The 26,115-nt window shown below is 44.0% G+C and overlaps 1 protein-coding gene across 1 annotated transcript in view; it reads left to right on the forward strand.

Annotated features, from left to right (window-relative positions):
• Positions 1-22,457, forward strand: part of wdr36 (WD repeat domain 36) — a 178,800-nt gene extending 156,343 nt beyond the window's left edge. Inside the window, exons 17-23 of the mRNA XM_072516420.1 lie at positions 3,435-3,542; positions 12,433-12,530; positions 12,799-12,944; positions 13,410-13,529; positions 14,381-14,462; positions 14,877-15,064; positions 21,928-22,457. Coding sequence (XP_072372521.1) covers positions 3,435-3,542; positions 12,433-12,530; positions 12,799-12,944; positions 13,410-13,529; positions 14,381-14,462; positions 14,877-15,064; positions 21,928-22,077 — 892 coding nt within the window. The 3' untranslated portion in view covers positions 22,078-22,457. The remainder of the gene's footprint in view (positions 1-3,434; positions 3,543-12,432; positions 12,531-12,798; positions 12,945-13,409; positions 13,530-14,380; positions 14,463-14,876; positions 15,065-21,927) is intronic.
• The last annotated feature ends 3,658 nt before the right edge of the window (positions 22,458-26,115 follow it).

Here is a 26,115-nt window from a genome sequence, read left to right on the forward strand (position 1 = left end):
ATGGGGCTTGAATTTAATGTCTCATGTGAAAGATGACACCTCCAGGAGTGCACATCTCCCTCAGTATTCCACTGGAATGTCAGCCTTGACTTTTGTGCTCAAGTCTTGGGAGTTGGACTTGAACCAGGAACTTTGACTTAAGAGCCGAGAATGCAAGCAACTGAGCCAGTCAAGTATGTAAAAAGAAAAAGATCAGTGAAGACAAATGTTAGGTTCCTTATAGTCCAAATTGGGAGAATTGATTAATGGAGAACAAGGAAATGGCTGAGCAATTATACATTAGTTTTGTCTTCACAGAAGAAGACACAAACAACTTCCCTCAAATTTAAAGGAAACAAGGGTCTAGTGAAGAGGAGGAATTGAAGGAAGTTAGTATTAGTAAAAAAAAAACCTGGAGAAATTAATGGGGCTGAAAACGGATAAATCCCCAGGGCCTCAAAATCTACATCCCTGGATACTAAAGGAGTTGACCATGGCAATGGTGGATCCGTTGGTTGTCATCTTACAAAAGATTTTGGAACAATCCAAGCAGATTGGAGAGTGGCAAATGTAAACCACTATTTAAAAAATGAGGGAGGGAGAAAATAGGGAATTATAGGCAGGTTAGCAATTGGTAGCAGAGAAAATACTGTAGTCTATTTTAAAGGATGCGACAATAGGATGCTTAGAAAAAATCAAGAGGATTAGACATGGTCAACATGGATTTATAAAAAATTACAAATGCTTCAATAAAATATCTTATTAAAAAAAAAAACATGAATTTAGTAGAAGGGATGTTTGACAAACCTATTGGTTTTTTTGAGAATGTGACTAGTAGAATAAATAAGGGAGAACAAGTGGATGTGTGTATTTGGATTTTCAGAAAGCTTCTGACAAAGTCACACACAAGAGGTTAGTGTACAAAATTAAAGCGCGAGGGACTGGGAGTAATATACTGGCATGGATCAAGAGTTGGTGTGCAGACAGGAAACAACCAGAATAAATAGCTCTTTTTCGGAGTGAAAGGCAGTAACTAGTGGGGTACCACTGGCAATATTGAATTCTTTACCCGTCAGTCTGGCCTCAATAAATCTCGAGATGGATTTGTAGGTATAGTATTATTTATTTTAACCAACTTCACAGAGACTCAGAACACAGAAGCTGTCTCCTGGACCCCTCAAAACGAATGAGGTCGGAGACAAAGAGATCTCTGCAAATACATTCAAGTTTCACATACACGATTCCCATAGGTCATCCCCTCCTGACCTGGCCATACATCCTGATTGGCTCACTTCGCATTCCTTAACCCTGGGCCTCTTGTTACCCAGCATTTTTTTCCCCATCTTCCTTGCCATGCTTTCTGAATTCCTTTGTCCTTTGTGAACTCACTACTATTAGACTGGCCCACATCTACATTACTGTAACTAATATTTGAACTAACTACTTTATATCACATTCGTCACCACATGGCTCAGTGCTTGGGCTCTGCTATTCACAATATATATCAATGATTTGGCTCCGGGAATCAAATGTAATATTTCCAGGTTTGCTGATGACACAAACCTAGGGCAGCATGGTAGCACAGTGATTAGCACTGCGGCTTCACAGCGCCAGGCTCCCAGGTTCAATTCTCGACTGGGTCACTGTCTGTGCGGAGTCTGCACGTTCTCCCCATGTCTGTGTGGGTTTCCTCCGGGTGCTCCGGTTTCCTTCCACTAGCCCCAAAAGTCGTGCTGTTCGGTAATTTGGACATTCTGAATTCTCCCTCTGTGTACCTGAACAGGCGCCGGAATGTGGCGACTCGGGGCTTTTCACAGTAACTTCATTGCAATGTAAGCCTATTTGTGACAATAAAGATTATTATTATTATAGGTGGAATTGTGAGTGGTGAGGAGGAAGTAAAGAGGCTTCATGGTAATTTATACAAGTTGAGTAAATGGGCAAATACATGGCAGATGCAGTAAAAATCAGGATATGTGTGAAGTTATCCACTTCGGTGGGAAAAATAGGGGAGAATAGTTTGTATTATAGATTGATAAATGTTGATGTTCATGAGTCATTGAAAGCAAGCAGTTAGGAGGGCAAATTGTAAGTTGACCTTTACTGCAAGAGAGTACAGGAGTACAAGGATTACTGGGATGGCATGATTGCTGTATGAGGAGAGATTGGGTCAACTAGGCCTGTATTCACTGAAATTTTGAAAAATTCAAGGGGACCTTATTCAAACATAAAATTCTGACTGAGCTGGTCAGACTGGATGCAGGATGGTGTTACCTCAGGCTGGGGTGTCTAGAAGAAGAGGTTACGAACTTGGGATACAGGGTAGGCCACTTAAAACTGAGATGAAGAGAAATTTCTTCACTCAGAGGGTGGGGAACATGTGGAATTTTCTACCAAATAAGGCTGTGAGGGCCAAATTCCCTTATATTTAATTAATAAATAATTTCTAGACACTAAAAGCATCAAGGGGAATGGGGAGACAGCAGAAATATGATGTTAGAGAATCAGCTATGACCACACTGAATGGAGGAGCAGGTTCGATGTGCTAGATGGCCTACTCCTATTTTTTTATGTTTCTATGATAAATTTTCTCTCACTATTTAGCTGTTAAATATATTTGGCTAATTGCTCATTACTAAATCAATCAAGACAGGCACTCTTGTTAGTTCTGGGACATGTTTCCGCAGAACACTATCCTGGACGCATTCAAGAAATCAGTACCTGTCTGATATGGAGGGCCTGGTTTAGCACGGGGGGCTAATTAGCTGGCTTGTAATGCAGAACACTGCCAGCAGCGCAGGTTCAATTCCCATACCGGCCTCCCCAAACAGGCGTCTGAATGTGGCGACTAGGGGCTTTTCACAGTAACTTCATTGAAGCCTACTTGTGGCAATAAGTGATTATTATTATGTTATTCTGCTTTTCCCAGTCTGTGTAAGCTAATGTTCTCCAATGAAACCAATCTGCTTTGCTACATACTTGTCTCACCTCAGCATTTATGTAAATTACCACATCACATCTGCTACCAGATGTACCTGTACTTTATGGTCCTTCATCCTTTTAAATTTCTTAATTCTACCAGTAATAAAGTCTCCACTGCCTGCTTAGCTCTCGTTATATCGTCTCTCTGTTTTTATCTTTGATTGCTAAGTCTACTTCTCTCCCCTTCTACAATTTTCCCAATGTTTTCAAAGATCTTCAAACTTGGTTCATTTGGTTCCCACTCCTAACCATCCTGCAGTCGTGTCTAAGTAATGGCTACTTTGTCACGTACCTCGGGTTGCATTGTGTTTGCTGTTCATTCAATGTGTTCCTTATACTCCTTGCATTTAACTCAAGCACCTCGGGGCACTTGAGTGGAAGGAGCTGTGAATGTTTGGAATTAAATTATTATTTTCAAAGTTTGTATTTTAAGTTCTGTTTTTATTTTCACTTTTTCTTTCTCTCCCCTACAGCTTAATAGACTGTTTCCTGCTTGATTCGGCAGCTGTCAGTATCACCATGTCCCCCACTGGAGACTTCCTGGCTTCTGCTCATGTGGATGATTTGGGAATTTACCTTTGGTATGTGCACTTTTTACAGAACAAAATTGTTGTATTAATTATTTCAATATATGTTTCTTCAAATCTATTTTCAGATGCAAAAGTGAAATGTTTAACTTTTTTCCAATGGTAGTTGACTGCATTTTCGTTAATTATTCGTTCAAAGGTTACGTGCGAGGTTGTTAGTACTTTGAATGTTATAAAGCACTTTCTGTATTAAAAGCCCAATTAACCTCTTGCATAATACCACTGTTCATAGGAATTACTAGGCATAATTAGTAATTGAAATGACTGCTGTACTCCAAGGAAATAGCAAATGCAACATTATCAGCTCTCTTAACCGATATCTGAAACCCCCAAATAAATTGTACAAAATGCAGGCGTCACAATACAAATTCACCTTTGTATTGCACCTTTATAGCAAAAGTGACCCAGGAGCATTAAACCATGATTCTATGAAACAAAATTGACACAGAGGTATAGTAAATATTAAAATAGGTGTCCAAAAGCTCGATGAAAGAGGTGGGGCTGGATTCTCCGCAGCACCGCGCTGAAAGCACCTTTGGCACGGGGGCAGAGAATCAACTTTCGCAACGAAATCAGGCCCGGTGCCGGTCCAGCGATTCTCCGGGACCCGAGAATCGGTGTTTTCGCGAATTACTCCTCGCGGTTGGGGGGCCATTGCCAGAGGCCCGCCCAGCAATCCTCCTCCGCTCCTACCCGGCCGAGTTCACGATCGCGTTATTCTAACCACCCATTACCGTTCGGGAACCTCATGAGTGTTGCTCTATTTATTTATCTCGGTGAACCACAAGACTTTCCCTTATAATGATCAAATGACCACACAACCAGTTAGTTAGTTCAAGAGATGGTTAATTTACATACACAAGAGTTATTTCAACATGCAAACACAATGTCTACTACGAGTTAAACTGCACCTATCAGCTACAATAACCTATACTTAACTTCAAGGTGACCGGCACTGTGCAAATGGATAAAGGCCTTTATCTGGATTTCACTTTCGAAGAAAGTGGCTCTGTCTCTGCTGGGCTCATCCGTCAGGTAGCGATCGTTGGTCTTGAACTTAGCTGGCTGTTCCTGTTGCAATTAGGTCGGCACAGGCCGGATCCAAGAGAGACAGAACACATGGCTGCACTCTCTTTTATCCCCCTGGGATTTCGCACTCTTTGGGGCGGTCCTTAACCTTGGACCCAACCGTTCGAGAGGGCTCTGATCACTCGTCGATTTCAGCCAATAAAGGCAGTTGCGCAGGTCCTTAGCGGTCATTGACCTTGGCAGTTGTGCTTTTTGAGCAAGGGAGTGGCGCCGATCAGTCTGTGGCTGTACTGGTTCTATTGTCCTGGGAAAATGGGCCAGTGAAATGTAAACGAGCGGGGATTTGGGTCAGGTCTGGTTACCTGTGTTTTAGATACACATAGGCTGTGTATCTGTCTGAGTCCTGGGTTGGCCATAATTCCCATGGTCCTTTGCAGGTGGCCATCTTAGATGGCTACATGAGTCCGCAGCCACGCTGGTTGTGAGGGGGGCACTGAGGGGGGCTTTATGGGCGACCGGGTCCGAGTCCGCCATGGCGCTCGGTGCGACCGCTGGAGGTCGCCGCTGTGCGCAAGTGTGGACTCGAAACCGGAAGCTGCGTGAATTACACCACGTCCCTGCTAGTCCCCTGCAGGTGAGTGAATTGGTTCTTTTTTTTTTGAGGAAACTCCAGAGTGCGACGGCAGCATTTTTACCCCGCTGTGGGGACATAGCTCCATTTTGGGAGAATCCAGCCATGGTTTTAAAGAGAAAACGAGTAGAAATATGAAAAAGTTTACAACGGGTATTTCAGCGCATAGAACTGAGGCAGTTAAAAACATGGCTAACAATGGTGGCGAGATTAATTTCAAACATTACAAAAGAACATATGAATTAGGAGCAGAGGTAGGCTATTTGACTCGTGAGCCTGCTCCGCCATTCAATAAGGTTATGGCTGATCTGACTGTGGCCTCAACTCCATATCCTGACCACCTATGATAACGTTTGACACCCTTATTAATCAAGGGTCTATCTCCCCACCTTAAATATTCAGTGACCCTGCCTCCATCACTCTCTGGGAAGGAAGTTCCAAATATGCACGTCCCTCTGAGAGAGAAAAATTATTTTAAACTGTCCCCTATTTCTAGTCTCTCCCACAAGGGCAAACATCCTATCAGCATCCTCTCATTAGCATTGTTTTTTAATTTATTTTATGGGATGTGGGCATCACTGACTAGACCCTTGAGAAGGCGGTGGTGGGTTGCCTTCTTGAACCGTTGCAGTCCCATGGTGCAGGTGCACCCACAGTGCTGTTATGGAGGGAGTCCAGAATTCTGGCTCATATATTTCCAAGTCAAGATGGTGAGTGATTAGGAGGGGAACTTCCAGTTGACGGTGTTCCTATGTATTTGCTGGCCTTGTCCTTCCAAGGTAATAGTTGTGTGTTGGAAGGTGCTGTCTCTGGAGTCTTGGTGACTGCCTGCGGTGCATTTTGTAGATGATACATCCTAATGCCACCGTTCGTTGGTGGTGGAGGGATGATTAAATGTTTATGGAAAGGGTACCGATCAAGCTTTTATCCTGGATGGTGTCTTGCTTTTTGAGTGTTGTTGGAGCTGCACTCATCCTGACATTGCTGACATGTGTGCCATGTCGATGGTGGACAGGGTTTGGGGAGTTACAAGTGAGTTACCTGCTGCAGGATTCCTAGCCGCTGACCTGCTCTTGTAGCCCCAGTATGGCTAGTCCAGTTTGATTTCTGGTCTTTTTCTAATAAGGTCACTTCTCAACCATCTAAACTCCAATGGATAACCCAACCTTTACTCATAAGATGTCTCTTTTCCTGCCGCCATCCTTAGTATCATTACCTTCTTTGAACTGAACTGCTTCTAACGCATTTGGAGGCCAGGATTGGAGGAGCACAGAGATCTTGAAGGGTTGTGAGGCTGGGGGAGGTTATAAGAAAGAGCGGGGTAAGACCATAGAAAGATCTGAAAACAAAATTTGAGATATTGCTGGATCAGGAGCCCATGTAGGTCAGCGAGCACAGATACGATGGCTGCACAGGACTAGATACAAATTAGGATCTGGACAGCAGAGCTCAGTTTGTTGCAAAATGGACAATGGAACACTGGCCAGCCGAAATAAGGTGAATTCATAATGGGCAACAAAGAGATGGCAGACAAGTTGAATAAATACTTTGGATCTGTCTTCACTAAGGAGGACACAAATAAACTTCCGGAAATACTAGGGACAGAGGGTCTAGCATGAAGGAGGAACTGAAAGAAATCCTTATTAGTCAGGAAATTGTATTGGGGGAATTGATGGGATTAAAACCCAATAAGTCCCAAGAGCCTGATGCACTACATCCCAGAGTACTGAAGGAAGTGGCCCGAGAAGTAGTGGATGCATTGGTGATCACTTTCCAGCATTCTATAGACTCTGGAAGAGTTCCAATGGATTGGAGGGTATCTAATGTAAGCCCACTTTTTTAAAAGGAATGGAGAGAAAATGGGGAATTATAGACCAGTTAACCTGACATCGATGGTGGAGAAAATGCTGGAGTTAATTATTAAGGATGAAATGAGCATTTGGAAAGCGGGGACAGGATCGGTCAAGTAGGCTTGGATTCACAAAACTGAAATCATGCTTGACAAATCTTCTGGAATTTTTTTAGGGTGTGACCAGTAGAGTGGACAAGGGTGAACCAGTGGATGTTGTGTATCTGGACTTTCAAAAGGATCTCACATAAGGGGGGCAAATCTCCAAGCCCCGCGCCAGATCGGAGAATTGCCGCAACCGCGCCACGACTTCCCGAGGTGCGGAGAATCGGCGCCTTTGCGCCGGCGCATTTGGCGGGGCGACAGGCGCAGGCCGCAGGAATCGGTCGGGCCGCCGATTCTCCGGCCCGGATGGGTTTAGCGGTCGCGCCGATATGACAAGAGTCCAGCCGTTCACCCCTGGTCGCTGCCGGCGGGAACTCTGCGGGAACGGTCGGGAGGCGGCCTGGGAGGGGTGGGGGAGGGGGCTCCTTCACCGGGGGCCCTCCAATGGGATCTGGCCCCACTGATCGGCGGGCCAGCCTCTTTCCACCCCCCCCCCACCCCCGGGGCCTACTTTCTGGCGCATCGGCCCCTGAACACCGACTCCATGTTGATCCGGGGCCGGCACGCTAAAGAAGTCCCCCGCACGTGCGCAGGTTGGCGCGGCCCAACTGCACATGCATATGGAGCCTAAGTGTTCGTGCCGTCGTGAACGCCGTCGCGTTTCACGACGGCGCGAACCAGGCCCTGGTACTCCCGATTCTGGCCCCCACAGGGGGCCAGCATGGCGCTGGAGCGGTTCACGCCGCTCCAGCCTCCTTTAGCGCCCATGTGGCGCCACTAAATGAGGCTGGAGCGGCGTGAACCGCTCCAGGGCCAGAATCTGGCGTACCAGGGCCCGGTTCGCGCCGTCGTGAAACACAACAGGGTTCACGACGCCGCGAACACTTCGGCTCCATATCGGAGAATCGTCCCCAAGAGATTAGTGAGCAAAATTAAAACTCGTGGTATTGGGTGTCTTGTATTGATGTGGATAGAGAACTGGTTGGCAGACAGGAAGTAGAGAGTGAGAAGAAACGGGTCCTTTTCAGAGTGGCACGCAGTGACAAGTGGGGTACTGCAGGGTTCAGTGCTGGGACCCCAGCTGTTCGCAATATACATTAATGATTTGGACGAAGGAATTGCATGCAATAACTCCAAATTTGCAGATGACACTAAGCTGGGTGGCACTGTGCTGTGAGGAGTTTGCAGAGAGGCTGCAGGGTGACTTGGACAGGCTGGCTGAGTGGGCAAATACTTGGAAATGCAATATAATGTGGGTAAATGTGAGGTTATACACTTTGGTGGCAAAAACAGGAAGGCGGATTATTATCTGAATGGTGGCAGTTTGGGAAAAGGGGAAGTGCAACGAGACCTGGATGTCATGATGGAACAGTCACTGAAGGTTGGCATGCAGGTACAGCAGGCGGCGAGGAAAGCTAATGGCATGCTAGCCTTCATGGTGAGAGGATTTGAGTGCAGGAGTAGGGATATCTTGCTGCAGTTATACAGGGCCTTGGTGAGGCTATACCTTATAGTGTGTACAGTGTTGGTCTCCTAATTTGAGGAAGGACATTATTGCTACTGAAGGTGTCCAGCAAAGGTTCGCCAGACTAATTCCTGGGATGGCAGGACTGACATATGAAAAAAAGACTGGATCAACTGGACTTGTACTCACTGAGTTTAGAAGAATGAAAGGGGATCTCACAGAAACCTCTAAAAATCCTGATGGGACTGGACAGGTGAGATGCGGGAAGAATGTTCCTGATGTTGGGGCGTCCAGAACTAGGGATCACAGCCTAAGAATAAGGGGTAAGCCATTCAGGACTTGGATGAGGAAGAACTTCTCTCAGAGAGTTGTGAATTTGTGGAATTATCTACCACACAAAGCTGTTGGGGCCAGTTAGTTGGATAGATACAAGAGGGAGCTGCACGTTGCCCTTGCAGCTAAAGGGACCAAGGGGTATGGAGAGAAAGCGGGAGTGGGATACTGAATTTGCATGATCTGCATGATCAGCCATGATCAAATTGCCACCATCATATTGAATGGTGGTGCAGGCTCGAAGGGCCAATGTTTTCTCTGTTTTTATGAGCACTGAAATAGTCAGGTAGGAAGCGAAGACACAGATGAGGGTTCATCATCAGATGAACTGAAGCAGGGAAGAATATTGTGATAAGATGTTACAAGTAGACAGTCTTAGTGATGGAGTGGATGTGTGATTGGAAACTCCTATTGGAGTCAAATACAACCCAAGGTGACTAGGAAATTGAGTTTTTGGTTGGGTCTAAATGCAGCAGCTTCAGTTTTCCAAATATTAGTTGGAGCAAATTCCTGCTCATCCAGGAGTGGATGGTGAACAGTAATGATAACGGGTGCCATGGTGAGGTAGCACGGAATGTTGTCAGCATGTATGTGAAGCCTGACATATTTTCAGGTGATGTTGCCTGGTCAGCATGTGTATGAGAAATAAGAGGGGGGCCAAGTATTCATCCTGCAGAGCTCCAGAGATATTGGAGCTGGAGGAAAAGCCATTGCAGGTCATTCTAAGTCTTTGACTGGGTAGGTAAGACTGGATCCAGATCTCAGCCGGCTGGACTTTGGAAGTGGATGATCGAGTCAACTGTGTTAAAGGCTGCAGACAAGCGGAGAATATCAAGAAACGATAGCTTATCTTTGTCACAGACATATGAGATAAATTTGAGAGTTTGATAATGGCTCTTCAAGATACTGACATCCTTCCTAAAATTTGGTACTCTAGCTACGGCCTAACCAGTGGATTTGGATTTTGTTTATTGTCACGTGCACCGAGGTACAGTGAAAAGTATTTTTTTGCAACCTGCTCAACAGATCATTAAGTGCATGAAAAGAAAAGGAAATAAAAGAAAATACATAATAGGACAACACAAGGTACACAATGTAACTACACAAACACCGGCATCGGATGAAACATACAGGGGTGTAGTGTTAATGAGGTCAGTCCATAGTTGAGGAGTCAGTTTAGGAGTCTGGTAACAGCGGGGAAGAAGCTATTTTTGAGTCTGTTCGTGCGTGTTCTCAGATTTTTTAATCTCCTGCCCGATGGAAGAAGTTGGAAGAGTGAGTAAGCCGTGTGGGAGGGTTCTTTTTATTATGGATGGGAGGTAGGTTTGTGTGATGGACTGGGCTGTGTTAACGGCTCTCTGAAGTTTCTTGCGGTCTATAGCAGTTGCCATACCAGGATGTGATGCAGCCAGATAGGATGCTTTCCATGGTGCATCTGTAAAAGTTGGTAAGAGTTAATGTGGACATACCGAATTTCCTTAGTTTCCTGAGGAAGTATCCTGTTTTGCTTTCTTGGTGGGAGTGTTGACGTGGGTGGACCAGGACAGATTTTTGGAGATGTGTACCCCTAGGAATTTGAAACTGCTAACCATCTCCACCTCGGCCCCGCTGATGCTGACAGGTGTGTGTGCAGTACTTTGCTTCCTGAAGTCAGTGACCAGCTCTTTAGTTTTGCTGGCATTGAGGGACAGATTATTGTCGCTGCACCACTCCACTAAGTTCTCAATCTCCCTCCTGTACTCTGACTCATCGTTATTCGAGATCCGGCCCACTATGGACGTACCGTCAGCAAACGTGTAGATGGAGTTGGAACCAAATTTTGCCACGCAGTCATGTGTGTACAGGGAATATAGTAGGGGGCTAAGTACGCAGCCTTGCGGGGCCCCGGTATTGAGGGCTATTGTGGAGAAGGTGTTGTTTATTCTTGCTGATTGTGGTCTGTGGGTCAGGAAGTCGAGGGTCCAGTTGCAGAGTGAGGAGCCAAGTCCTAGGTTTTGGAGCTGAAAGATGTCTGCGAACACATCTGCCAGCTGGTCCGCACAGGCCCTGAGTGCACGACCAGGGATCCCGTCCGGACCTACCGCCTTCCGAGGGTTTACTTCCAGGAACGCCGATCTGACTTCGGAAGCTGTGATGGTGGGTATGGGTGTGTTATGGGCTGCTGGGGAACTCGACAGCGGATCGTTCGTTTCCTGCTCGAACCGAGCATAGAATGCATTGAGTTCATCAGGGAGGGGTGCGCGGCTGCTGGACATGCTGCTCGGCTTTACTTTGTAGCCCATTATGTTGTTTAGGTCTTGCCAAAACCGCCGAGAGTCTGTAATGCTAGTTTGTGACTCTAGCTTGGTTTGATATTCTCTCTTGGCATCTCGGATAGCTTTCCGAAGGTCATACCAGGATTTCTTGAATCGGTCAGGGTCGCCTGACTTGAACTCTTCAGACCATTCCTTCAGTAGGGAGTCAATCTCGCGATTGAGCCATGGTTTCTGGTTGGGGAACGTACGTACTGCTTTCTTAGGCATGCAGTTGTCCACACATTTGCTGATGAAGGCTGTGACGGTGGTAGCATACTCATTTCAGTTGGTCGCTGAGTTCTTAAATATTGACCAGTCCACTGTCTCTAAGTAGTCACGTAGGAGCTCACCTGTTTCTTCGGACCAGCACTGCACGACCTTCTTAGCTGGATTCTCCCACTTGAGTTTCTGCTTGTATGCCGGCAGAAGGAACACCGTCTTATGGTCTGATTTCCCAATGTGCGGTCAGGGGATGGAACGGTAGGTGCCCTTGATTTTTGAGTAGCAGTGGTCAAGAGTGTTGTCGCCCCTGGTGAGACAGGAGATGTGCTGGTGGAAATTTGGCAGTACACTCTTGAGGTTGACCTTGTTGAAGTGTCCAGCCACGATGAACAAGGCCTCATAGTGTTCTGTTGTTTATGCATCATTTCACACCTCTCTGTCTTATGTCATGTGTCTGCTGATTTCAGAATCTATGTCTTCCTGATGTCTCCTGCTTATCCCCTTACACTTTATTACATTTCCAAACTTTGTCCCTTTTATAAACTTTGCAAATATGTTTGTTTTCTTAGATCTCATTCATAGTTTTCTAAAGTTCTATTAACGTCATGCAAAGCAGGAGGTTATGGGTTTAAGCCCCACTTGTGCTCTTAAATTTGTTGCCATGTTTGTCTACAAAACAATAGCGTCTGCTCTTCAAAAGCAGTTCATTTCCTTTGACACATTTTGACAGGCCCTGAAGATATGTAAGTTCACTTATTATAGAAGCTCAACTGCACATGACTATAAGGGCCAGTAAGAGTCATAAATTAATGCACTATCAAAGAATTTGAATTAGGAAAATGTATGTATCCTTTAAAATTGTGTTTGGCTGGTGCTCCCATCCAAATGTATACCAACAGCTATAATAATTGGAATGAACAGCAAATTATAAGTCTTTTTCTTCCTCTTTTGTTTAGGTCCAACAAGACGCTTTATAATATTATTTCCCTTCGGCCACTGCCTGTTGATTATCAACCTTCAATTGTCATGCTTCCTGGAGTATGCCAACAACAAGGTTTTCATTTTAAAACTGAACTTTCAAGAAATTTCATTTATAAACTTTAGTTTTTCAAGCTTCTTAATTTAATATTGTACACGTGTCAAGTTGATTATTTTGCTTTCTGAGGTTCTCGCTAAACTGAACATGTATTACTTATGCAAATTTAATCACACTTTTTATAATCTGCATGTTTCCTGTTTAGTTCATTAGACCTTGTTGCCATTTCTTTTTATTTGGACCATATTTTAAGAAGTTGGTTTTAAAAATATTTGTTTTATTTTAGAGCTGGAGATTTCAGACAATGACGAGGAAATAGAAGACCAGATGATAGAATATGATTCATCGGAACAGCTCGGAGAGCAGTTGGTCACTCTCTCTTTGCTTCCAGAATCACGCTGGAAAAATCTCCTCAACCTTGATGTTATCAAGGTAGCAAATACACTATGCTCTTGTAATCTAAATTTTCTTGAATTAATATTTCTATGATCTTTATGAAACTAACATATGATATTTTTTTAGAAAGTCAAAATGGTTGTCATTATTTGTTTCCTGTGCACAAAATATTGCTATTTATCCATATTCCAACAGGTTGTTTACTGTATGTGATCTTGTTCACACATGCTTTAAGTGTTAAAAATTGCTTACCACCTACATTTCAATTATATGTTGACTTTATTTTTGAATGATAATCTAATAACTTTATCATAAAACCATGCTTTCACTATCTATATGTTATTTGAGAACTCTGGGATAACATTTTAATTGGCTAGAATATCATATGATGGCATCTTTAGTTTGATATATTTTAATAACATTTGTTTATTATCTTAAAATCTCGCTTTGTACATCTCTTGTGTTCTGATCATTAATCTGTTTTGTTTGGCTGATCTACAGAAAAGGAATAAACCCAAGGAACCACCTAAAGTGCCCAAATCTGTTCCTTTCTTCATTCCAACTGTTCCTGGCCTTGTGCCTCATTTTGCTGCTGTAGAACAACAAACTGCTGAGGACCAGGTAGGGGGAAAACCAATAGTGTCTGATTTCTGCCCATGGTCCTGACATTATTCATACCAGGCCACATAAATTTGTTTGAAAGGTTTTGACATTTATACTGTTTTGTCTTTTTACGTTTTCTTGGTTTGAAAATATTATAGATGTGGAAGAGGTGCCAGAGATAAAATTATTAAGTGGCACTTAAAAATATACACCCAATTGGTTCTGGCATCATCAAATCTATCTTAATTACATCATGATAAAAGGAAAATGAGATATTTCCTTTATAATTTGTATTAAAATGTAATTTATTTGAATTGATAATGAGAAAGTCATGGAATGTATTTGATGTAATATGATGGAGAATTGTTAAGAATTAATGTAATCTAGATGATGGCTCTCTACGTGGATTCAGAAACTAATAAGCACCAAACCTTTGTGACATGTTTCAAAACAGTAGATGTATGTTCTAGATCTTGTTTCCAAGACTCAACGGATTTTTTACATTAGAACTAATTTCTGTAATATTGCAAAATATAAATGTGCAAAACAACACAGTGGCGCAGTGGTTAGCACTGCTGCCTCACGGCACCGAGGACCCGTATTCAATCCCGGCCCCGGATCACTGTTTATGTGGAGTTTGCACATTCCCCCCGTGTCTGCATGGATCCCACCCCCACATCCCAAAGATATGCGGGGTAGGTGAATTGGCTATGCTAAATTGCCCCTTAATTTGAAAAAAAGAATTGGGTTCTCTAAATTCATTAAAAAAAATTTTATATATAAATATGCAGTGCAAAGGACGACCTGAAATCAGTAATAGATGCTGACATTTTGTTCATTTCTACTGAATGTTTCTATTCTATTTTCAGTCGAAAGTGGTAAATCTGGGCATATTGGCGCAGAAAACAGAATTGTATAGGCAGCTCGAAGATGCTCTGAACACCAACAATTGTAAGTAACTTGTGCACAGTTTCTTCTTCACTTAGTGTGCTTGATGTCGCTTTTCTTGATTTAAAAATATTTCCGGTATTCTACATTTCTGCTAACACTGGCCTATACAAGCTTGTCGAACCCTTTCTTCATGGGGGGGAGCCACAACTTGGGAAAGGAACAAACAGCTATTGATTGGAGGAGCAGCCAGTTGTAAAATCTTGGATTTCAGTTGCCCGTTTTACCAGTAATTTGAATAATGGCTCTTGAGGGCCACAATGCTGCCAACAGACCACCAGTTGGACAAGGCGGGTCTATGTCATGTAAGAATACAAAGTTACTTGTACTCAAGAAGATAAAATCAGCATGAAACAATCAGATTCATAGAATTATTTTGTAATGTTTTCAAAGGAAAATTTTTCTGGTTCCTTGTAGATAACCATGCTGTTAAACTTCTGAAAGAAATGGGACCATCGAGTATTGACGTTGAGCTCAGGGGTTTGGTCCCAGAAGGAGGCGGTTCTTTGGAGGTGATGCTGAGCTTTCTGAAAATGATCAGCTACATGCTTGACAGCAAACGGGATTTTGAGTTGGCTCAGGCTTACCTGGCATTGTACCTAAAGGTAATTGGGGTTTTCCATTGGAAGCAGAAAAGTTATTTTTCATTGTGCATCCTCCACACACTGTAGGAGCATAACCCATAATTTCATGGAAAGATCCATGCTAAAAATGCACAGTGATAGGTCATAATGATGTTACAGCTGTTGGTTTGCAGGGGCTACTGTACATAGAACTATTCCTGTTCATTTTCCTCCGAAAAAAGTTCTTTGCTTTTCATATAGATCATCTGCAATGTTCAAAGATTCTCTGTTGTCATTTGTCATTGTCAAGTTCCTTACGTGCCACACAAGTGCCAGGCAATGACCATCTCTGACAAGGGAGGATCTAACCACCGCCCCATGACATTCAATGGCATTACCATCGTTGAACCCCGCACGATCAACATCCGTGAAATTGAACTGTACTAGCCACATTAATATTGTGGCTACAAGGGCAGGTCAAAGACTAGGAATACTACGTCAAGTAACTCATGTCCTCACCCCCCAAAGCCTGCCCACCATCTACAAGGCACAAGTCAGGAGTGTAATGGAATACTCTCCACTTGCCTGGATGAGTGCAGCTCCAACTACACTCAAGAAGCTTGACACCATCCAGGACAAAGGAGCCCGCTTGATTGCTCCCCCTTCCACAAACATTCAAACCCTCCACCACCGACAAACAGCGGCAGCCATGTGTACCATCTACAAGATGCACAGCAGTAACTCACCAACGTTCCCTAGACAACACCTTCCAAACCCACGATCACTACCAACTAAAAGGACAAGAGCAGCAGATACCTGGGAACCTCATCACCTGGAGATTCCCCTCCAAGTCACTCACCACCCTGGCTGCCATCATGAAAGACCCTCCCTAACAGCACAGTGGGTGTACGTACACCTCAAGAACTGCAGATGTTCAAGAAGGCAACTCACCACAACCTTCTGAAGGGCAACTAGGGATGGGCAATAAATGCTGGCAAAAATATTTGTACAAGTTGCGAATTTAACGATTCAAACAATGTGGAATACAACTTGCTAGTTGGTTGCTGACTTGAAATCCTTTGAATAACAGTGGAACTTAATGTAATGGAAAATATTGCCAGCCATGGACGAGCACAGCAATAATACACAGGCAGTTATGTTTTGAATGCACCACCTCTGTACAAGAATCATATTGTAATGAAAAAGCAATGGTAAGAACATAATGAGAAATAGGAGGAGGAAAAATTTATTGGGCCTCTTGAGTCTGCTGCATCAATTAGATCTTGGCTGATCTACTTTTGGCTGTTTATAATTCCCCGTTTTCTCTCCTTTTTTTAAAAAGTGGGCTTACATCAGCTACCCTCCAATCCATTGGAACTCTTCCAGAGTCTATAGAATGTTGGAAAATGATCACCAATGCATCCAGTATTTCTAGGGCCACTTTCTTAAAATTCCTTAGAATTTACAGTGCAGAAGGAGGCCATTCGGCCCATCGAGTTTGCACCGGCCCTTGGAAAGAGCACCCTACTTAAGCCCATTCCTCCACCCTATTCCAGTAACCCCACCTAACATTTTGGACACTAATAGGCAGTTTAGCATAGCCAATCCACCTAACCTGCACATCTTTGGAATGTGGGAGGAAACTGGAACACCCGCAGGAAACCCACACAGACACAGGGAGAAAGTGCAAACTCCACACAGACAGTCACCCGAGGCCGGAAATGAACCCGGGACCCCGGAGCTGTGAGGCAGCAGTGCAGATTCAAAGTCATTGTTCAACTAGTCTGCCATCTCTTTGTTGCCCATTATGAATTCACCTGAATTTAACTGTAAGGGACCTACATTTGTCTTTTCCAGTCTTAGAACATAGAACAATACAGCGCAGTACAGGCCCTTCGGCCCACGATGTTGCACCAAAACAAAAGCCATCTAACCTACACTATGCCATTATCATCCATATGTTTATCCAATAAACTTTTAAATGCCCTCAATGTTGGCGAGTTCACTACTGTAGCAGGTAGGGCATTCCACGGCCTCACTACTCTTTGCGTAAAGAACCTACCTCTGACCTCTGTCCTATATCTATTACCCCTCAGTTTAAGGCTATGTCCCCTCGTGCTAGCCATTTCCATCCGCGGGAGAAGGCTCTCACTGTCCACCCTATCCAACCCCCTGATCATTTTGTATGCCTCTATTAAGTCTCCTCTTAACCTTCTTCTCTCCAACGAAAACAACCTCAAGTCCATCAACCTTTCCTCATAAGATTTTCCCTCCATACCAGGCAACATCCTGGTAAATCTCCTCTGCACCTGCTCCAAAGCCTCCACGTCCTTCCTATAATGCGGTGACCAGAACTGTACGCAATACTCCAAATGATGCCGTACCAGAGTTCTGTACAGCTGCAACATGACCTCCTGACTCCGGAACTCAATCCCTCTACCAATAAAGGCCAACACTCCATAGGCCTTCTTCACAACCCTATCAACCTGGGTGGCAACTTTCAGGGACCTATGTACATGGACACCTAGATCCCTCTGCTCATCCACACTTTCAAGAACATTACCATTAGCCAAATATTCCGCATTCCTGTTATTCCTTCCAAAGTGAATCACCTCACACTTCTCTACATTAAACTCCATTTGCCACCTCTCAGCCCAGCTCTGCAGCTTATCTATATCCCTCTGTAACCTGCTACATCCTTCCACACTATCGACAACACCACCGACTTTAGTATCGTCTGCAAATTTACTCACCCACCCTTCTGCGCCTTCCTCTAGGTCATTGATAAAAATGACAAACAGCAACGGCCCCAGAACAGATCCTTGTGGTACTCCATTTGTGACTGAACTCCATTCTGAACATTTCCCATCAACCACCACCCTCTGTCTTCTTTCAGCTAGCCAATTTCTGATCCACATCTCTAAATCACCCTCAATCATCAGCCTCCGTATTTTCTGCAATAGCCTACCGTGGGGAACCTTATCAAACGCTTTGCTGAAATCCATATACACCACATCAACTGCTCTACCCTCGTCTACCTGTTCAGTCACCTTCTCAAAGAACTCGATAAGGTTTGTGAGGCGTGACCTACCCTTCACAAAGCCATGCTGACTATCCCTGATCATATTATTCCTATCTAGATGATTATAAATCTTGTCTCTTATAATCCCCTCCAAGACTTTACCCACTACAGACGTGAGGCTCACCGGTCTATAGTTGCCGGGGTTGTCTCTGCTCCCCTTTTTGAACAAAGGGACCACATTTGCTATCCTCCAGTCCTCTGGCACTATTCCTGTAGCCAATGATGACATAAAAATCAAAGCCAAAGGTCCAGCAATCTCTTCCCTGGCCTCCCAGAGAATCCTAGGATAAATCCCATCAGGTACCGGGGACTTATCTATTTTCAGCCTGTCCAGAATTGCCAACACCTCTTCCCTACGTACCTCAATGCCATCTATTCTATTAGCCTGGGGCTCAGCATTCTCCTCCACAACATTATCTTTTTCCTGAGTGAATACTGACGAAAAATATTCATTTAGTATCTCGCCTATCTCTTCAGACTCCACACACAATTTCCCATCCCTATCCTTGACTGGTCCTACTCTTTCCCTAGTCATTCGCTTATTCCTGACATACCTATAGAAAGCTTTTGGGTTTTCCTTGATCCTGCCTGCCAAATACTTCTCATGTCCCCTCCTTGCTCGTCTTAGCTCTCTCTTTAGATCCTTCCTCGCTACCTTGTAACTATCCATCGCCCCAACTGAAACTTCACACCTCATCTTCACATAGGCCTCCTTCTTCCTCTTAACAAGAGATTCCACTTCTTTGGTAAACCACGGTTCCCTCGCTCGATGCCTTCCTCCCTGCCTGACCGGTACATACTTATCGAGAACATGCAGTAGCTGATCCTTGAACAAGCTCCACTTATCCAGTGTGCCCAACACTTGCAGCCTACTTCTCCACCTTATCCCCCCCCCAATTCAGGTCTAATGGCATCATAATTGCCCTTCCCCCAGCTATAACTCTTGCCCTGCGGTGTATACTTATCTCTTTCCATCATTAACGTAAACGTCACCGAATTGTGGTCACTGTCCCCAAAGTGCTCTCCTACCTCCAAATCCAACACCTGGCCTGGTTCATTACCCAAAACCAAATCCAACGTGGCCTCGCCTCTTGTTGGCCTGTCAACATATTGTGTCAGGAAACACTCCTGCACACACTGTACAAAAAATGACCCATCTAATGTACTCGAACTATATCTTTTCCAGTCAATATTTGGAAAGTTAAAGTCTCCCATAATAACTACCCTGTTACTTTCGCTCTTATCCAGGATCATCCTCGCCATCCTTTCCTCTACATCCCTAGAACTATTTGGAGGCCTATAGAAAACTCCCAACAGGGTGACCTCTCCTCTAGCATTGGGTGGTGCCAGATGGTGGTGAGCTGCCTTCTTGAATCGCTGTAGTCCCACGGTGTTGTTAGGGAAGGAATTCCAGGATTTTGACCCAGCGACAGTGAAGGAAAGGCGATATATTTCCAAGTCTGGTTGGTGAGTGACTTGGAGGGAGATCTCAAGGTGGTGGGGTTCCCAAATATCTGCTGCTCTTTTGTGGGTTTGAAAGGAACTTGGTGAATTCCTGCAGTGCATCTTATAGATGGCTGCAATTGTTCATGGGTGGTGGAGGGATTGAATGTTTGTGGAAGAGGCATCAATCAAATGGGCTACTTTGTCCTGATAGTGTTGAGTTTCTTGAGTGTTGTTGGATCTGCACTCATCCAAGCAAGTGAGCGTGGAAATTGTGGAGACACTGGTCATAATTTTTCAGTCTTAGCATTGGGTGGCGCCAGAGGACTGGAGAATCGCAAATGTTACATCCTTGTTCGAAAAATGGTGCAAAGATGCTCATCAACTACAGGTCAGTCAGTTTAACTTTGGTGATAGAGAAACTTCTGGAAACAATAATTTGGAGCATAATGAAGAGCCATTTGGGGAAATTAAGGTTAATTGTGGCAAACCCACTTGGATTTGTTACGGGCAAGTTGTGTTTATCTAATCGCTTGAGTTTTTTGATGATTTAACAGAGGGTTGTTGAAGATAATATTGTTGATGTGTATGTGAACTTCCAAAAGCCATTTGATAAAGTGCTGCACAACAGACGTGAGCAAAGTTATGGTTCATGGAATAAGAGGGACATTAGCAACATGGATACAAAATTGGCTGAGTGACACTAAACATAGAGTAATAGTTAATAGAAGCTTTTCGGATTATAGGAATGTTTGTGGTGGAGTTCCCCAGTGTTAGGACCCTGCTCTTCCTCGTGTATATTAATGAACTAGACCTTTGTGTACAAGGCACCATTTCAAAATTTGCAAGTGAGACGAAACCTAGTAGCATTGTGAACTGAGGGGGATATTGTAGAACTTCAAAAGGACATAGGTTAGTGAAATAGGTGGGATGAAATTTAATGCAGAGAAGTTTGAAGTGATTAATTGTGGTAGGAAGAATTTGCAATAAATGTGTACAATAAAGGATAGAATTTCTAAAAGTGTTGCAGGACCTGAGTGTGTGTGTGTGTGTATATATATATATATATATATATATATATATATACGCAGATTATAAAAACAAGGAAGTTATGTTAAACTTGTATAGAACACTGGTTCAGCCTCAGCTGGAATATTGCACACAGCTCTGGACACTGGAAGGAGTGAAGGCGTTAGAGAGGGTGCAGAAAAGATTCACAGAATGGTTCCAGGGACAAGGAACCTTCATTATGCCGATAAATTGGAGAGGTTGGGAAGAGATGGTCGATAGGGCATTTTATAGAAGCATTGAAATTCATGAGGATCTGGACAGATGGGGAAAAACTTCCCATTGGTGGAATGATTGCGAACAAGAGACACATTTAAGGTAATTGGTGAAAGAAGCATTGGTGACATGAGGCTGATCTTTTTCAAACATTGAGAGGTTGGGATCTGGAATCCACTGCCTCAGTGTATGTTGGAGGCAGGTTGAATCAAGGCATTATCTTAAAAGAACGGTGCAGGGTTATAGGGAGAAGGTAGCGAACGGCACTAGGTAACTAGTTCCTTCAAAGAGCTAGTGCGGACAGAACAGATTTTTATATAACAGTTCTGTGATTCTGTGAACTTCAACTTTAGTTACCAATCATGCAAGCCTTTATTAAACACTTTATAGAAATTCATATAAAAAACATCTGCTGTAGTGATCTCTTCAAAAATATTTAATCGGTAATGGGGATTATCAGATAAGATCTACCCATTAGAAGTCCAGGCCGACGGTCTCTGGTGAGCAGAAATATTTTAAGCTGTTCAGTCACCTGAACTTTAATTATAGACTGTTAATTTCTGACAATGGATATTAGGCCAACTAATCTACAATTCCCTAGTTTCCCATGCCTATCTTTCTTGAATGGGATGGTGTGCAATTATCCAAGCTGAAGGAACAGTTCCTGAATCAACAACCTCTGTTAGATTAGAGCTAGGATATTTACAATTTTCTCATCTACCTCCTTTAAAACCCTGTGATGGAAACCATCTCACCCTCTTAGTTTAGTATTAAAATAAATGGCAATGTTAATGTTTTCCAAACTAAATAAATTAGGACATTTTGGGGGATGGAAGTGGGGAGCTGCCTCATTAGCTGCGTCCTGCATATATTACATTTTGTTTGCTTCATTGTTACAATTGTATTTTGCTATAAATCTGATATTCCATTCTTATACTGTAGCTTCTTACATTCTTAATAATTATGTGGTTACTGGATAAAAATGCAGTCCATTCTTAAATAAGTATCATTCATTGTGCTGGGTCAAAATGGCTGTACATTTTACAAGTTTGTTGACGTGATCTCTTTTCTCTGCCGTCCTCCCCACCCTTTGCAGCTCCATCTCAAGATTATTGCTGTTGAACCAGTGCTATTAGAAGAAATGTCTAAAGTATCAGTGTTGCTGGATGAAACATGGACACGTATGCAGACACTTTTCACCCAAAGCATGTGCCTTTTGGGATACATGAAAAGTGCTCTATTGTAAGCTGAAATCTAGTATTACTCTATGATTCAGTGAGCAGTGTAAATAGACGGGATAACTTAATGCGCCCACACAAGTTATTGTGCTACTTTTTATGTTGCATTATAGACTGAGTGTATGCTTTATCATGGATAGAAATTGCATTTTTGTGCAAATTCCTTTCAAGATTAAGTGCTGTTGATTTTAATATCTTAAAAGGAATATCATACTTATAGCACATTTGAGTATGAGAAAATGACTCCGAACTTCCAAAAAATGTTTTTCTACTTTATTCATGTTGGCTCTCTGATTTGCCCGTTTACATCCCTATGTAAATAGAAATAGTTTTATTTTGCAGTTGTACCAGCTGTATGATACAAATAAACTATTTATCAGAAAATACAGTTTGATATCTTGTATTTTACTATTTTGTATCTAAGTGAAACTAATAGTATACACCCCAAGTCCTTACATTAAAAAGAATGTATATTTCACTGAATTAGATCATTTTATTTCCTCGCACATTTTCAGTTTGTATTCATTTGCATCTTTAAATGGATCTAATATTAAACTTGGTGGTATTTGTTTTTTGTGTATATCACACCTGGTTAGCTGTAATAAAAAGTGATTTCTTACTGATAATTTTTAAGTTTAAGATGTTAATTAGAAAGTAACCATAATAAAAAAAACTCTGAAAATGGAGGCTTCCAGATAAATTACTAAGCTTGTGAACCTTTAACCCCAACTTCTTGGAAACTTAATAATTTCTATAGTTTCCTTAACTAGCTGCTCTTCAGACCTCCGCACGTGTTTTCCTAACCATTACTCCATGGTATGGCTTTCCTTCTCACAAAGCTGAGAGCAATGTTTCCTCATCTCGCCATCTTAAACAACTGCTTTTATCAGAGCTGTGAGAGCTGCCTTCTCTCTCGTACAATCAAGTTAGCTAACTAAAACTTTAAAGCTTCCCTACCTTCGAAGAATACAGTTGTTAATGCAGCCACTACCGATTTATTCATTTATCCCTGCTGCAGCCCCCTCTTAAGCACAACACAGTTGTAACTTAACCAACCTCCACACATACAATCATCTTTGTCCATCATAAATTTAATCATTGGTTTTACCCTTCCAGGCACAGAAACATTAAATTACACCCAATTAAGGGATTTCCGGTGGCGGCCAGGGAGTGAGTGGTCATGCACAGGACAGCTCTGGCTCGAAGACATTGGTTTGGGTACTTTACACCCATAAGTGGGGTATGGGTACTTTACACCCATAAGTGGGGTAGCTCCGACAGGAAAATGGTGCAGAAGCTGCAGAGAGAGAGTCTCTTGCCCCAAGATTGGAATGCCCACTGGCTACCAGACATGGCAATAAACAGTCAAAGACCTGGCCAAATTGGAGGGGACCTTTGGTGCACGAACAATTGTGAAAATTGCAGAGGGGGGGGAAGGGTTGACGTCAGTGGGGAAGGCCCAGATGGAACAGTTAATGGCCTTCAAAGATTAATTTCGACAGCAGAGGAAGGAGATGCATGGGGACTGTTCGAAGGCCATCGAGAGAGCAGTAGCACCTCCGGGAGGGTCGATTAACCGAGTGGAGAAGTGACTTGAGGCACAAGGGGCGAAGATACAAGAGATGGTGGTATTTGGCCAGAGTGACTGGATTGTGTCCCTGGAGGCGGAGATGAGAGGGTCCTGGGGGATTTATGCAAGTCGCTGAGGGTGAACGTGGAGGAGCAAGAAAACAGGTCCAGGCGGCAGGACTTGTGGATTGTGGGGCTGCCAGCAGGTGTGGAATGAACGAGTGCCACGAAATACATGTAAAGGATGTTGGCCGGGTTGGTGGAGCAGGCAGTGCTGGACATGGTCCCAAAGATGGACAAGGCAGAGGCCGGGAGAGCAGGTGACCGGTGGTGATTGTGCAGATGCACAAATTTGTGGAGAAGGAAAGAATCTTGCAGTGGGACAGAGAAAAGCGAGACTGCGAATGGGAGGGGAACTGTGTTTGACTATATCAGAATATTGGTGCGGAGATGGAAAAGAGGCGTGCAGGATTTAACAGGTCGAAGGCAGTGTGGTACCGAAGGCAGATCTGATTTGATGTGCTGTACCTGGTGAAACTGGGTCACATTTGAAGTACTATATTGAAGTAGGAGTACTATAAAGAAGTGTCAGAAGAGGCTAATGACTTTTTATAAGGGACCATAAACTGGGGAGAACTGAGAGTTAGTGAGAGATGGATGAGCTTCATCTGTAAAGGTTAGAGGTCATGGTTGTATGTTGCCGGAGGGTGTTTTTTTTCTTGTTTGTTGATGTTCCTTGTATTTTGGAGAGTTGTAAATCTGTAACTGTACTGGCCGTCCGGGGCATATTTTTGGAGGGGGTGGACTGGTGGATTATGACTTTGGTTGTTTTTTATCTATGGGTGGGGGATTGTTCTGTGTGCAGGGGGGGCCTTCGAGTTGGAGTTGCCACACTGGCAGGTAATGCTGATGAACAGAGGTGAGGGAGCAGGCCGAGAGAGGTGGCGAGGGGGAGATGAGAGGGGATTGCGACATGGCAGAGTTAGAGACTTTAGCATGGTCATTGAAGAAGAGATAGCCCGATTTAGGGTGGTATTAGAGGAGGCAAAGCCGGAGGAGAATGATGTCGGACAGTAGAGGAGAGTGGAGGCGTAAGCCTCCAGTAAGAATTGTAACGTAGAATGTCCTGGGGTTAAATGGGCCGGATAAGAGGTCTCCAGTTTTTGCGCACCTGAGAGTTTGATGGCGGAGGTGATCTTAGAGGAGATGCACCTCTGGGTGAAGGACCAGGTTCGGTTGAGGAAAGGATGGGTGCAACAGATATTCCACTCGGGGTTTGACTCAAAGTTGCGAGGGGGTGGCCATTTTGTTGAACAAAAGAATAGGGTTTGTGGGTCCACTCGGGGGAAGATATGTGATAGTAAGGGGGATGCGGGGGGGTGGGGGAGGCCAGTGGTGCTAGTTAATGTGTATGAACCGAGTTGGGATGATGTGGGGTTTGCTGGGAGAGATTCCGGATCTGGAAACGCACCAATTGATTATGGGTGGAGATTTTAATTCCGTGATGAAACCGAGGGTGGGCAGGTCGGGCCCCAAGCCAATGGGGAGGTTGAGGATGGCTAAGGAGTTGGGAGGGTTTATGGAGTGGATGGGAATGGTCGACCCGTGAAGTTTTAAGAACCTGGGGGGGAAAGGAGTATGTGTATAAGGTGTACTGGAGAATTGATTTATTTGTGAGCAATGTGGTGGGGGTGGAGTATGCGGCAATTGTAATATCTTAGTGCCCAATTCATTCTTTCCAATTAAGGGTAATTTTAGCGAGGCCAATCCACCTACTCTGCACATCTTTGGGTTGCGGGGGTAAAACTCACGCAAACACGAGGAGAATGTGCAAACTCCACACGGACAGTGACCCAGAGCTGGGATCGAACCTGTGACTTTGGCGCTGTGAGGCAGCAGTGCTAACCACTGCACCACCATGCTGCCCGGAATTGTAATATCTGATCATGTGACACATTGGCTGGCGGTGAGGCTCAGTGAGGAGCAGGTGCAGAGACTGGGGTGGAGGCTGAATTCGGGTTTGTTGTACAAGGGGTTCTGTGAAAAAGTGAGGTTGGCGATCGGGGAGTATATGGAACTCAATCAGATCAGGGAGGTGTTGGCGTCCACATTCTGGGAGGTGTTGAAGGCGGTGGCCCGAGGGGGAGATTATCTCATTCAAGGCACACGAACAGGAGGAGGAGGAGGAGGGAGGAGCATGAACAGCTGTTGGATGAGACCGTTGAAATGGACAGGTGTTACCGGGGGGGGGGGGCACTAAAGAGTTGCTGGCGGAGAGGACGGGGTTGCAGGACAGTTCCATAGGTTGACGACAGGGAAGGCAGTGGGGCAGTTAAGGAAGGCGAGGTAGTTCAATACGAATGGGAGAAGGACCAGAATGCAGCTCGCCATCAGCTGAGGAGGCAGGCAGCGTCCAGGGAAATTTTAACGGTGCGAACGGAGAGGGGGGAGATAAATAAGGTGTTCCGGGCGTATTG

Source organism: Scyliorhinus torazame, chromosome 9, assembly GCF_047496885.1.
Source record: "Scyliorhinus torazame isolate Kashiwa2021f chromosome 9, sScyTor2.1, whole genome shotgun sequence".
Taxonomy (NCBI): Eukaryota; Metazoa; Chordata; class Chondrichthyes; order Carcharhiniformes; family Scyliorhinidae; genus Scyliorhinus; species Scyliorhinus torazame.